Here is a 13,450-nt window from a genome sequence, read left to right on the forward strand (position 1 = left end):
AAAATGTTGAAAGTGTTGTACTTTTAATGGTAGCAAAAGATTAAAAAATTTGTTTTAGAGTATATAATTTGAACACTTGAGTTTGCTAAAGCGTTGGCGTGTAAACATGCTGCTTGGCATTGGTCGATATGTGTTTTTTTTTCTTGCATAATAAATAACTTACGGTTTTTTCGTTAAATTGCTATTAATTATTTCTCGTTTGGGTCGGATATTGTTTTTGATCTGCAGCCTCTCGTTGTTGGGTTGGTTTATCTGCCTATCGTTGTTGGCTTTCGGCTTGGCTCTATTGTTCAAAACACGTGGCTGACTGGAAAAAGAGTACATGAGCCCATCGCTCGATTTGTCTGAATTGTTGCTCCCAGAAGACTCGCCGGACCTTGGATAGCCGAGAAGCGCGGCTAGCTCGGGAGGAGGATCGAGAAATATTCCAGTTTTGACTGTCGTGATGAAAAGGGGCCGTGAGTCGGGTTGCTGTCTGTTCTTGCACTTTTTCTTTTTAATCGAATCCTCCTCCAGGTCTTTAAGCTTCTTGTCGAGGGTGCTTGCGAAATCGTCCGTCATGTTCGATCCGTTCAACCCGGCGCCTTTCCGGCCGTTGTGAAACTTCCTTGCCTCGATGCTTCCATAACCGTTGCCTGTTTTCTTGAAACCGTCCGACGGGTAGGAGTTGCGTAGGTCGTAGCCGTTCCCTCGGATCGGCTCGCCGGGCGAACCGCCGTTCAAGACGGAAAAAGCTACATCCGGGCCCGGTTCTTTGCCGGGACGGTCGATTTTGAGGATGTCAATCTCTCCTGGCATGTCGTGAAGGGTTCATGCTGTGTACCGGCTCGGGCGCAGGCAGCGACTGAACGGCGAGCCCCACTGCTGACCCGCACTGACCACTCACGTCACTATATCGAACGGTTCTGTGTCTTTGAACCCTTTCTCCTTAGCCGGGCTGAACCGTCGCTTCGGGAGAAATTCGTTAACATTTAAACCGACAATCAATTCCCAAAGTATTTATAGGGTCACGCTTTAAAGCATTTAAGACACCGGCATTCGTCGAAGGTAGTCTGATTCAGGGTGACGTACTATTTTTAATTAACACCCTATCAATTTCAACTCAAATTTACAAGACTTTGTAAGATAAGTGTTGAAATTCGTATTTTGTAAAAAAAAATACTAAAACGGACATAAAGGAACAGTAAAAAAATGTGTACCGCTAGGAACGTCAGAAGGTTTTTCTACGATAAAAGTAATCCCATTCCTCCTTAACTAAAAAACACTAAAGAATACTTGCATTAGTAAAAAATGCCTCAATTATTAGTGCTAGATTAATCATGGGATCCAGTTTCCAGCTTTCACATCTATTTAACAGGATTGGGAAGACTTCTCAGCAAGCGAATTCCAAGTTCCAGGTTGAGGTCTGTTCGAATTGATCCTTACTATTAAACGTGGCTTTTACTTGTTCCATTCTGCCTTTTATGTTTTTTTATTGTTCTGTTTTACTTGATTGATAGTTTGATTTGTATTAGTCAAAGTAGGGCTCATCAGTCAAAGCAATTTTTTTTTTAAATTCACATGTTCGGTCTTCGGACCTTCTTTAGGAGAAAAAATTTACAAACTCACCACGGATTGTCAATCCAATAAAAGTATATTTATTGTTTTAAATAACATTTTTAGTTTATTTCCGTACCTAAATATTTTATCAACGTGATTTTTGTTAAATCATAATTTTTTTTCTTTTTTCTTTATGACAACAAAAGTATACCTTCGGTTCTGTTTCATAAAGAAATACAAACTATTACTATTAGTGTAGTAGCTTGTAATTTGTACAGTTTTGCTTCATAATAAAACAAAAGAAAACGTACAATGTAACAGTTGTAAAATCGAAAGTACAAGTACTGTCACATTATTTTAAATACAAGGAATTCCGTTTCATAAACGGCCACTAATTGTAAAAATGTTTGTACTGTTATTACAAGTCTTAGACGTCTGTATTATCAAAATATTAGTGCAAACATTCAAAGGTTAGGTTACTTTGGTTCCTGCATTTCTTTACAATGCTAGAGGATTTACTTTTCAGTGATGACGAACAAATTACTAACTATGGCTCGACAAAATGTTACTAGACGTAGAAAACCTACAGAACATGGATCAATTGTGGCTTTACAAGTGTTTTTGAATTTAAAGAATAGTTCAGAATGTCATATATGTCTAGTCGCTTCTGATGGAGATAGAACTACTAATAGAAAACACGACGAGAAAAGGGAGCGCACTTTCGGCAAGCAAACACTGCATTTTATTGCATTGGCTGGGGTATGCATGCCAGTTGCACACAGAACGTGACATGCTTGGTGCACTAGTGCTACCGTTTGTAGGTTTGTATAAAGTATGGTGAACGCAGTGAATACTGGGTTATTTCACAGAATTGTAGCATGGCCAGAAAACGTCACCACTATTGTAAATGCGTTTTTCCATGTAGACCATTTTCCTCATGTTTGTGAAATAATATGATAGATCACTGATCCTGTCTTAGAAATGAGACCTTTTGCTAATTTTTAATAGGTCGTTAACAGCAATAGGCAATAAATAATTCTCTGACTAAAGCAACTTGTGTTGCTTGAAACAACAAATGTGTTTTCCCCCTTTAACCGTACAGCTGACTTTCTACTTTTGTAGTTTTTTCTCCATTATTGATGCCTGTACTTTGCAGTTCGTACATAGTTTACTAATACTATTAGTAGCACTATGAAGGCTCCAGGCTGTCACATTCGTTATAGAAAACCTAAGATGACTAATCGGTCTAGCGTAGGCATCTAGAACGAAAAGAAAACAATCCAGCCTGAATTGGGTGAATAAGTTTTGTATTATTTTCTTTGTTAAAAAGATTATTTATAATTCTATTAGGTTTCGTGGTCCGATTGACCAAATAAATTCTTTTCAATTAATTAATCATTAAGTAAGGTTTTGATTGAGATAAAAATGTCAGTGTCACGAGCAGGATTCGAACCCACGACCTTCGGCAAAATAAACCGCTGCTCTTCAAAATTCAAAAGGGTTGAGATGGGGGAAGTTGGTGTCCGAGTGGATCGAAGTCATGATAGCTCATGTGGTAGAGCAGCGGCGTATTTAGCCAAAGGTCGTAGGTTCGAATCCTGCTCGTGACACTGAATTTTTTATCTCAACCAAAACCTTACTTAAAGATTAATTAATTGAAAAGAAGTTATTTATAGTTATAAAAAGCCCTTTTCCTTAATATTTAACATTTATATTTCATAGTCATTCAGCTTCTCGTTTTCCTTGGTTATTTTATGGAATATAGTATTATTTTAAACTTTTTCGACCGATTAATTTGTTTAGTTCTGTCCTTTACCCATTAGCATTTTGGGGCTCAACTGCCAACCACATTTTGAAGTTCAAATCTTACTCCAGGGGTAAAGTTGAAACGTACAGAAGTTGAGAAGTTCAATAAAACGCCACTATAATTAATATTTTTATTGTATCAAACGGATGATTATTTTTTGCTTGGTTGTAAAGCAAAATTCAATTGTTTTAAATGTTAAATCGCGAAATGACATATTTCGTAATTTTTTAAAGTTAAAAACAATACAAAACGCTCCATAATTATATTTTGTGGTTCTCAAAAAAACCTATTTCCTTTGATTCGAGTCAAAGAGCCACTTCATACCCCATCTTGGGACATAGTTAATGCATGCTACTTCTACTCTATTAACACAGTGTATATCGCCAAAAAGGACACGGTCATCTGCAATCCATTGATTCTTATGCCTGTCAGATAGTCAAACGTCATTAATAGCTAGCGATTATAAATTAAAAATCAAAAGTTACACTACACAGGATTGGAGAACTCTCTTCTTACGGTGGAACTTTACTCTCCCCTCCTTTCATTGCGACCTAAAAGATCTATTGTGAAATGCGCCCTTTTTCCTTTCCACACTCCAAGTGCACTAGCTTTAAGGTAGTTAAGCAATTTCCAGACTCTCTTGTTCTAGGCGTTAGTTCCTTTCCGAAGAGGCTATACTGTTACAACGTATCTGGCTCTTGCATGGTATGGCATGTCTCAGGTTTTAAATTTTTTGAGGTGTTAATTGAATGTACAATGGTCAGTGTACAGACCTATTGTTTTACTTAATTCTTGCCTGCTGTGAGAGAGGTATATTTTTGTTTTCCTGGTTGAGCTTTTTGATTGTTTTGCACCTCATAATCATTTCTTTCTCCATCCATTTGTTCCGCTTTTAGTCCTTTTTAAAGGCGAGTGCCAATTTGCGGTTCTTGTCCAAAGAGTGCCAGGCTTGATCCGGGCTTTGTTAGTTTGTCCTGGTCCTACTCTTCAGAGATTTTTTTTTTTTTAAGGTGGAAGTGCGTTAGGCATTCAAAGACAACCTTTAAGTTGAAAATGAAGGAGTTCAAAGCCTTTAGTATTGCTTGACTGTCTGAAAATATGTGTATTTGTGCACCTTTCAATCCATTTGATGATTTGGGGCCTAGAGGTTTCATTAGGTCGTAATTCGGACACCTGCCTCTTGGTTTCATTTTAGATTAGTCTGTATACCGTAATAAAGGATCCATTTATTTCGAAAGGGTCTGTCAAAATAATTCATTTCAAATATTAAGTCTTTATTTTATTGTATGTATTTTAACGTTTATTTTAATTATTATGTTTTATATTTAAACATATTTCCAATCAATATCAATTAATTATGCACGGGGCAAAGATCTCGGAGTGGATAATTTATCAATGCCATTTTTTTTAAATATTACACGTGATTCTTGCCCGTTGGCGGACAAACAGTGGTAAATCGCGTGCCTAGGGAAAAATTCGAGCCAGGTCCGATAATAATTTAATTGGCCATTTCTATTTCTATAGGCGAAAAATGCGAATGGAATCATTTATGCGTGTTGACAGTGATTTTACTAGAAGATGAGGCCGGTTTAAACAATTGTTCAATTGTCTTTTTATTTTGTGCGCGCGCTTGTGTGTGTGTGCGTGCGCGCGTGTGTGTAGATATTGTGTAGGAGATCAAGGGAATAGGTAGAATATATAATATTTTGTCCTGCAGCTTTATTGAACTCAATTGAGACAATCTCGACCATGAGACCTCAATACATAATATTTAGGACGGTAGTGTACTTGACTGAAATGTTGAATGACCGAATTTTATTACCAATTACCTGAAATTTTGCAACCAGACGTTTAAACACTTTCGTGTAAAAAATTGTTTGAATTTTGAAATATACTTGATTTACACGCGAAATATCATCAATCAGAACAAGCGAAAATAGACGTACCATGAAGTTAAATTTAACCAAGTGGAAGCCTACTGAGGTGGGAACACCGATTTCAGTTAGTTTAGGTTAGGTCAAAAAATATTAGACGCATGTCCGAGCATTCTTCCCAAAGGGCGCTAGAAGCCGAGAAAAAAATTAGTTAATTTAAATGAAGTTTTGTTAAGTATGGTTTTCTGACATTTTTGTGTATGTATTTCAAGTTTTTTATATGTTAGTGGATTTATCTAGTAGCCAGGTTATACATGCCATTTTCAAACGTAAATATGAAGGGTTGGAATGCGGGGCCGCTGGATTCGAACCCGGGATCTTCACAGTACAGTGACGAGTGCCGTATCAACGCTCAACCGTTGCGGCCACCGACGCTCCCAAATAATGTTTTTACCTACTTAACTGATAGCAAATTTGCGTTTTTGTAATTTTTATGTACACAATTTCATTTAATACGTTCCTGCGTATTATTTTCTTATCCTACGTATAAAATCGAGTCGTCTATGTAAATTACTTAAAATATTTTGGCTTTGCTCATTGACAAGAACGGTCATATATGTGTCTAATATTTTGTGACCAAGTATCACCAAAAAAGTTTCATTGAAATTGGTGGTTCGTAGCCACCCCTTGTAAAATTTTATTCTTGTGAAATAATATAGATCAACTGATTTTTCAATTGTTAACCAATTTATATGATATTTTTCCGTGCGAAATAACGCACATGAATTATTTCTCTAACAATATTGACTTTCTGATAACCCTTGATATAATATTTTGGAAACTGTCAAAGCTAAAACTGAAAAGGGGGTATTTACTACCCATGATATTTACCGTCACGGCAGATAGTATTTTTCACGGCCAGATAAGTTTTTCCACCTTGAAATATCCGACCCCTGGGAGGCAAAGGTCAAGCTTTACACGAACACCCGAGAGATATTGGCACTCGGTAAAGTATTAATCCATGGGATTCGATCCCACCCCAAGAGTCAATCGCGAGGTTTGACGACCTGCCCTAACGAATATTTCATTGCGGCAACGCGGAAGTCGTTTTCTGAACAAGGCAACAACATAATCCACAAAACAAAGGGAATTCAAATGCAACTACAAAATGGGAATTTGGGTTACACGAGTAATTTTATATGACAGTGGCCCATGTACTGAAGACTCAGTGTGCCATCATTTTTAGCATTTTGGGTCCGTTGATTCTCGCCCCAAGGTTTAACCATCACTATTCACATCTATTAAACAAGCGTTTGGTAAATTTTGCCTTCAACCCCCTGATTTTGTTCTTTACTACCCTTACTAAAAAAATCGTTTAAAAGCATCGGATGGTGAAAATTACGAAACGATTAACCGTTGTGATCACAATGAATAAAGAATTTTTCTCTAAAGCAAAGCCCCTTTAATAAAGTAATAGTTAAATTGTTTACTAACAAAAAAATTACCTAAAATATTAAATATTGAACAGTATAATTTAAGTGTTTTTTAAAATTTAAGTATAATTTAAATTAACAATATATGATAGTCAAGGAAGGATAAAAAACTTCCTTGGGAGAGCATTTGCTATAGACAAGGAGTCAAGAAATATATAGAAATTTGAGGAGGGCCTTTTCTGTCAATGATTCTACTTAATATTAGAAAGCCAAAGCAAATAACTTATTATAGGATAAAAATGAGAAAATCTTATAACGTAATCATAAAAGGATTTTTTGTTTTTCATCTGTTAACTTGTATTTCCTCCCGATTAACTACCTTCCTTTGAAATATTGTGTCAAAAGTCTGTCTTAATTCACGTCATGCCCTAGAATCAAAATAATAAACGTCAATAATGTCCGAATCTATTCAAAAGCCTGAAAAACCCCCAGCGATTCTCAACCGGCTGCTGATGTTATAATCGATAACTCGATTTCTCGTAATGTCCGGCATTGACCGCTATGTCCAGACGAGTCGATGGTTAATGGTATACGCCAGCATTTGCAAACTGAACTATTTTCCATGACCTTAATAATAAATAGGTTCTATTAAAACTTTCCATCGCGATTTTCCGAAACGACCGTTTTTTCTTTAAACCAATTTATTGTGTACTACCTTTTATGATAATCACACTAAATTATTTATTCATCTTTAAAAGCAGGGATAACAGTTTTTATTTCCAAAAAAATGTTTTAGATATACGTGTTCCTTTTAAAAGGAAGTCAACTTTCTAAAATTCGAGATTCAGATTAACAAAATAGAACAAATCAAAATAAAAGCACAAAGAAGATTGACATAAGTGGAATGGAAACCAAAATTTACGCTTTCCCAGAGTAAAAGTGCTTTGTCAGATCAGTGAAATGAACCCATTAACTTCAAGGTCCCCGGCCAGTTTTTCCATAACGGCCAATGCAAATTCCGTCGGATTTTATCGCAGGGGTAGCCCATGGCAACAAGGAAAACTTAGGGGTGAAGAGCCCCGGGGACGATTTGGCCTTTGCAACTGGCGTGTTTTACTCTGCCAGGGGTCCGAGCCATGTAGATTATCCGGATTGCTTATCGCCGTATGCAAATTTTCTCAAATAAACATGCACTTTTTGGCCGGGATATCATTAATTGGCTTATGGATTTGCAGCTTATAGATAAATCTTGACCTTGTCACTCAGCAACAAGCACGACGCAAAAACAATCACAAATTGGTGTAAAAGTTGTGGAAAATAAGAAGAAATAGCATAAACTGACGGAAAGAAAGCTCAATTGATTACTTCAAAAAATAAGTAAAAATAAAGAAATACTCTTTTACTATACAGTACATGATTATCTGTAGATGCTATCCACACCATTATAGGAAAGCACTGTCGAAATTTCAGCTCTTTAATTCCAGCGGTTTGGTCTGTGCGTTGTCTGTCAGTCTGTCAAGGAACTGTTTTGTGTATATAGAAGATAAGGATGGAATTTCATAAAATCCTTTCTTAGTGGCTATCCATGCTATTATAGGAAAGCACTGTCGAAATTTCAGCCCTTTAGATCCAGCGGTTTGGTCTGTGCGTTGTCTGTCAGACAGTCACGTTACTGTTATATATGTATAGATTTGTCAAAAATCCTGATATACTTTCATGAACACGAACACACACGTAAAATATATTATGCCATTTTTTATTGATCACATTTAGTACGGAAATACGAGGAAAAGCTTAAGTGTACAATTATTTAAAATAATTTGGTTGTTTGGTCATCCTGGTCTGCCTATCCTCGCTGGGTTGTCTCAACATCATCAACAGTCCATCGGCTATGATACAACCCATGAGCACAGTAGTCATATTGATGAACGCAGTTCAAACAGCTCTTTAGCCTTAACTTATGAAATACCAAAAACAGCGAAGATAGACCAATGATCGGAAACGACTAAAGTACTGTCTACGACTATCAGACAAATCTGGAGCAAAAGTTTTTTAGGTACACGTAGTGCAAAAATGCAAATGACTCTTTACTCACACACCTCACAATAACCCAGCTTCAAATTTCCAAAATGAAGTAAATATTGCATATAATAACAAATAACTAATTCAGTTATTTGATTGAATGATAGATATCAGATTGAGTGAGATTTACACATATATAAAAATCCTCAATAAAACGGAAAAGATCGAGAATGTATAGGGAGAAGGAAACGACCAAACTATTGTTAACATTTCCTCGACTATCAGACATCCAGGCAGCTAATCTCGAAAATAGTCCACATAATGACTAATAACCAATACAAGTTATTTGACAGAATGATAGTCATTAGTTGGTAAGTGAAATTTAGATAACCATGAATTTTAAGATGTTGCGATTAAGAGTCTAACATTCCTCCTTCCTTTCACATACCTATATAAGAACCTCGGGTAAATGGAAAAAGGATAATTTGCCTTCGACCAAACGAGGATAGGCGGGTCAAAATGATCGGAAACAACCGAACGACAAATTGTCAATAGTCCATCGGCTATCAGACAACCCATAAGTCCAATATTACTATAACGCAGTGCATAAGGCCTTTCAGCCTCCTCACACCAACCATATAATAATTAACGAAAGGTCCTCGACTACACCGAAATCATATAGACATAGCACTGAAGATTGCGTAAAGCTGAGACGTGTTTAGGGTAGTAGTACGAAACTAGGGTAGGATGACCAACACGGTTGATAAGAGGCAAACTACTGTCAACATCACGTCGATCTTCAGACAGCCCAGCATCCAATTTACAAAGTTGATCTTGTAATCGTAGTCAATTAATCCTCAATAAATGGCTTTGTGTGGCCATAGTTTGATAAATCAACGCGACGGTGAACTGTTAAACCAACTTGTAAGACGCGATCAATGAACGTTTAACTACCTTTGTACACGTGACTATATTAAAAAAAGTAGTGTATGATTCAAAAGAAAACAGCCGTGCCGTAGAAACGAAAATCTTACTCATAGTAATGCACCGTTTCCGGTGCATAGCCGTGCAAAGAACTAAATATGATTCTAGAAAAGCTTCTTAGGTTCACAAAGTTTTATCAATCTTTGAAATTTTAAGGAACAGGTTTGTGTATTGATGTTGAATTTTTTATACTTAATAATTTTTTTTAAATTTGTTGGGGATTGGTGATGGTACTCACTCCGGCCTGTATTTGGGCTTCCAAGGCTGCTTTGGTTTGCTGTCAAACTTGTACGTACTGACCGCATGACACCCTCCTGGGACGCGGACGTTCTGCGCCTGCAGCCCGTTGGGCCCCATAAGTGCTACCTTGTGCATTTCTGCCACTACTCCCTTTCTTTGTCACTCTTGAAAAACAAACGCGCCAACATAAACTAAATTAAATTATGTCCATCTTAAAAGCGGACAAACGGATTGTTTATAAACTCCGCCACGTAACTACTGGAAACGCGTCAACATCTGGCCGATTTCGAAGTTCTATATGGCCCGACTAGATTGAAGCACGTGCTTACAATTTTCCTTGCGTTTTTATTTGCACAGAAATAAAGTCGTGTTGTCCACTTTTATTTTAAAGCTTTCTGTTTATTTTATACATCAATGAACATCTAATTTGCCTATTAAAAATTGACTCTATTTAAACAATTTTCACGTACATTGGACGATGGAAATTACCGTCCTTTACCAATTTTGTTAAAACTGAAGTTCTCAACCATATGTTCACATTTAGGACGAATTGGGTTCTAATATAATTAAGTGTATACTAGGTTTTATTTACAAAACTGTGGTCGTGAATTTATCTTTACTTTTTTATCTAAATATGGACCGTATTAATCACCTGAACGCAAATTTTAACCAGTCTAAACTGATGCAAAACATTAAAAACAGTTTTTACACTTGTAAAGTCTTGAAGCCCACAAAAAAGTAAGCGAATAGCTTAATCATAGTAGAAAAATAACTGGAAATCGTAAAAAGAACTAGTATGCTAGTAGTAGCCATCCAGGAGAACACAACAAGGTTTGTTTGAACACACCTATGAACTCTTAGAAAACATCTAATAACCCACACAAGAAGAAGTAAACTAAATATAAATTACTTGAATGAATGAAAAAAAAAATGAATCCATAACGTTCTCCAAAGAAACTAAGTACCTAGGTATGACCTTTGACCAAAGGCACAAGTTGCGGAGTCATATAAGCAACATACCACATAAAAGCTCTACTAAGCATTGCCAGAGATTATAAAGCAAAAACTGGGAAATCAATGATAATGGATAATGAAAAGTCAGAGGAGAAATTTGTTTGCCAAACATTGCAGCAGGACTTGATCTCCTAAGGAGTGCTAAGTCATTGATTTTCGTTGCTACTATTTCTTTCCCTGGGTTTTCTCTTTATCTAGGTTATGTCTCCATTGAGCAGGGACTTAGCATTCAAAGAAGTTGTGTGGGAGTTAGTTCCTCATCATTGCATATCGTACAAATGGGATCATCATTGAATAGGCCCATGTTAAGTAGATGTTTTCTCAGTTAGCAGTATTATCACTCCCCTGAGATCAGCCCCTCCAACTGTAGCAGTGAATTTGTGAGTATTGGTAATGTTTGTTTTAGCATTGGATCCATTATGAGATGGAGGATTCTGTGTTTGCTCCCCCAAGAATAGGTTCAGGGCTTATATATGATCTGAATTTGCTCATTTTTGGGCTTGTACAGAGAATGCCTTCTTTGTTTTGGAGCCATCAGTATACCAAATCATATATGATTTCCTCCTGAAATTTTCTCCTTTTTTGTAGGCTATTTAGAGGTTTTTATTTTTTAGAAGGGTATCTAATTTTCTTAATTATTGTTGTGTGCCTGAAGTATTTCTTATTTGTGATGAAATTAAACAAAGTTCTACAATGGGATAAACCCAATCATCTTTATTTTAATTATTTTTTGTTATGAGGGTATTTCAACTATGAGGTTATTTGAACAAGGTTATGTATAACCCTGGGTGCGGTGCTTTTTATAAAAAAACAGTGTAAAGATGAGTTCGAATTCCGGGCCGGACATACAAATGAGCTTTTTTGTTTTTTTATAAAAAGCACCGCACCTAGGATTTTACATAACCTTGTTCAAATAACCTCATAGTTGAAATAACCTCTTATCTTATCGGTTCATTACATTACAATTACAACAGTAAAAATGTTATAAGCATAATGGTCATAAAATACGAAGTCATTATAGCTCAAGTGATTAGAGCAGCGGTATATTGAGCCAAAGGTCATGGGTTTGAATTTAACTAGCTTTCAAACTATACCAACCAAGACTTTATATAAAAAGAATAATTAATTGATATAAGAATAAAATTGATATGAAAAACATGTGAGGAGAAATTGAGCCTCCTTCAGAAAAAATAAATATAACAACTTTTCAATTTAATTCATCGCTTAGGGCATCATGTGGCCATCAGCATCTCAGTCGACAGGAAGGATTATCTGGGATGGTAGTGGAACTGAGCTGATGGACTTGGAATGGGGAAAGGGATTAATGAAATTTTTTGTAATAGATTTTCGCTTCTGGAACAAAGGGCATATTAAAGTCACGGAGTAGGGTGAGGTTGATACTTAATAAGAGAGTTAACAATTTTTCTTAGGATTTTAGAATGCCATCTTAATAAAAATCTTCAAAAATATCAGGCCTTAATTACTTTTGGGAATAAAGTTGAATATTCAGATGATCTTAATAATACCGTTATCCCTTTTCACGATTCAGTGAGAAATCTTGGTGTACAAATTATCTGTGAACTCTCATGGCAGCCATTTACATAAACTGAATTAATAGCATCCACCGAAAAGCTATATTCTCTATTTTGCCTAAGATGGTGTTTTGAGTACTCCAATTCATTCAAATATGTAGTCCTTTTTATTTAAACCCATTTTATTTCCCATTTAGAGCATTATGTTGTTAAAGGTAATACCTTATCTGGCAAAAGGCTTTCCTGGAAGCCTGTATGCATGGTTTGGTCATGTAATTTAATTTTTATTATTTTCAAATTCAGAGTTCTGATGACTATATAGTTATCTGGTTTAACAATGTTTTATTTTTTGGGAACAAACCTTCCATTGAGTATGGCATCTGGGGTTTTTCTCCGATTTAAAGGCTCTTCTCTCAACCTGATCTTAAGATCCTACTTGTCCGATAGGTGTTACCAAGTCAGACAAGGTGCACATCTTTCCTCTTTCTTCCTTGTCAGGGCTGGAGTACCGCATGGAAGCATCCTAGGTCCTCTCCTATATATACTGCTATATCCCTCTAAATCTTAACAAGTTCCTTGCTGCATTCGCAGACAATACACTTATTCTTTCCTCGCATCAAAACCCAGAAATAGCTGCCTCCAACATCCAAATCTATCCAAACGATATCAATGAACCAAAAGACAAGAATTAAAAATTAATCAAAATAAATACAGACACACAACAAGTACCTTCTGCCATGCGACATTTCCAACACTCTACTTTAACAACATATCTATACTGACAGCTGACAGTGAAATATCTAGGTATGTTTCTCGATCAAAGACTGACTTGGAACCCCCACCCTAAACTGAAAAAACAGGAACTTAACCAACGTTATAAATTTATTATATGTATACTAGACAAACAAACAACAATTTCCCTAGCAAACAAATATACAAGACAGTACTCCAACCCATCTAGACCTAAGGAAAAGAACTGTGGGGTTCAACCAAATTCTCTCATTC

At 36.2% G+C, this 13,450-nt stretch overlaps 1 protein-coding gene across 3 annotated transcripts in view; it reads right to left on the reverse strand.

The window, feature by feature from the left end:
- Window positions 1-10,392, reverse strand: part of LOC106669178 (radial spoke head protein 3 homolog B) — a 35,172-nt gene extending 24,780 nt beyond the window's left edge. For 2 of the 3 annotated variants that reach the window (XR_001340897.2, XM_014398485.2), the window contains exon 1: window positions 164-853. Coding sequence is in view for 2 of the 3 variants with exons in the window: in XM_014398485.2 (XP_014253971.1) it covers window positions 164-798 (635 nt within the window). In the remaining variant the exon portion in view is untranslated. Of the gene's footprint in view, window positions 1-163; window positions 854-9,897 lie in introns of those variants that run through there. The other variant, XM_014398486.2, reaches the window with a different exon arrangement.
- Between the last annotated feature and the right edge of the window lie 3,058 nt (window positions 10,393-13,450).

The sequence above is a fragment of the Cimex lectularius genome, unplaced genomic scaffold (assembly GCF_000648675.2).
Source record: "Cimex lectularius strain Harlan isolate CLEC.00 unplaced genomic scaffold, Clec_2.1 scaffold145, whole genome shotgun sequence".
NCBI lineage: Eukaryota > Metazoa > Arthropoda > Insecta > Hemiptera > Cimicidae > Cimex > Cimex lectularius.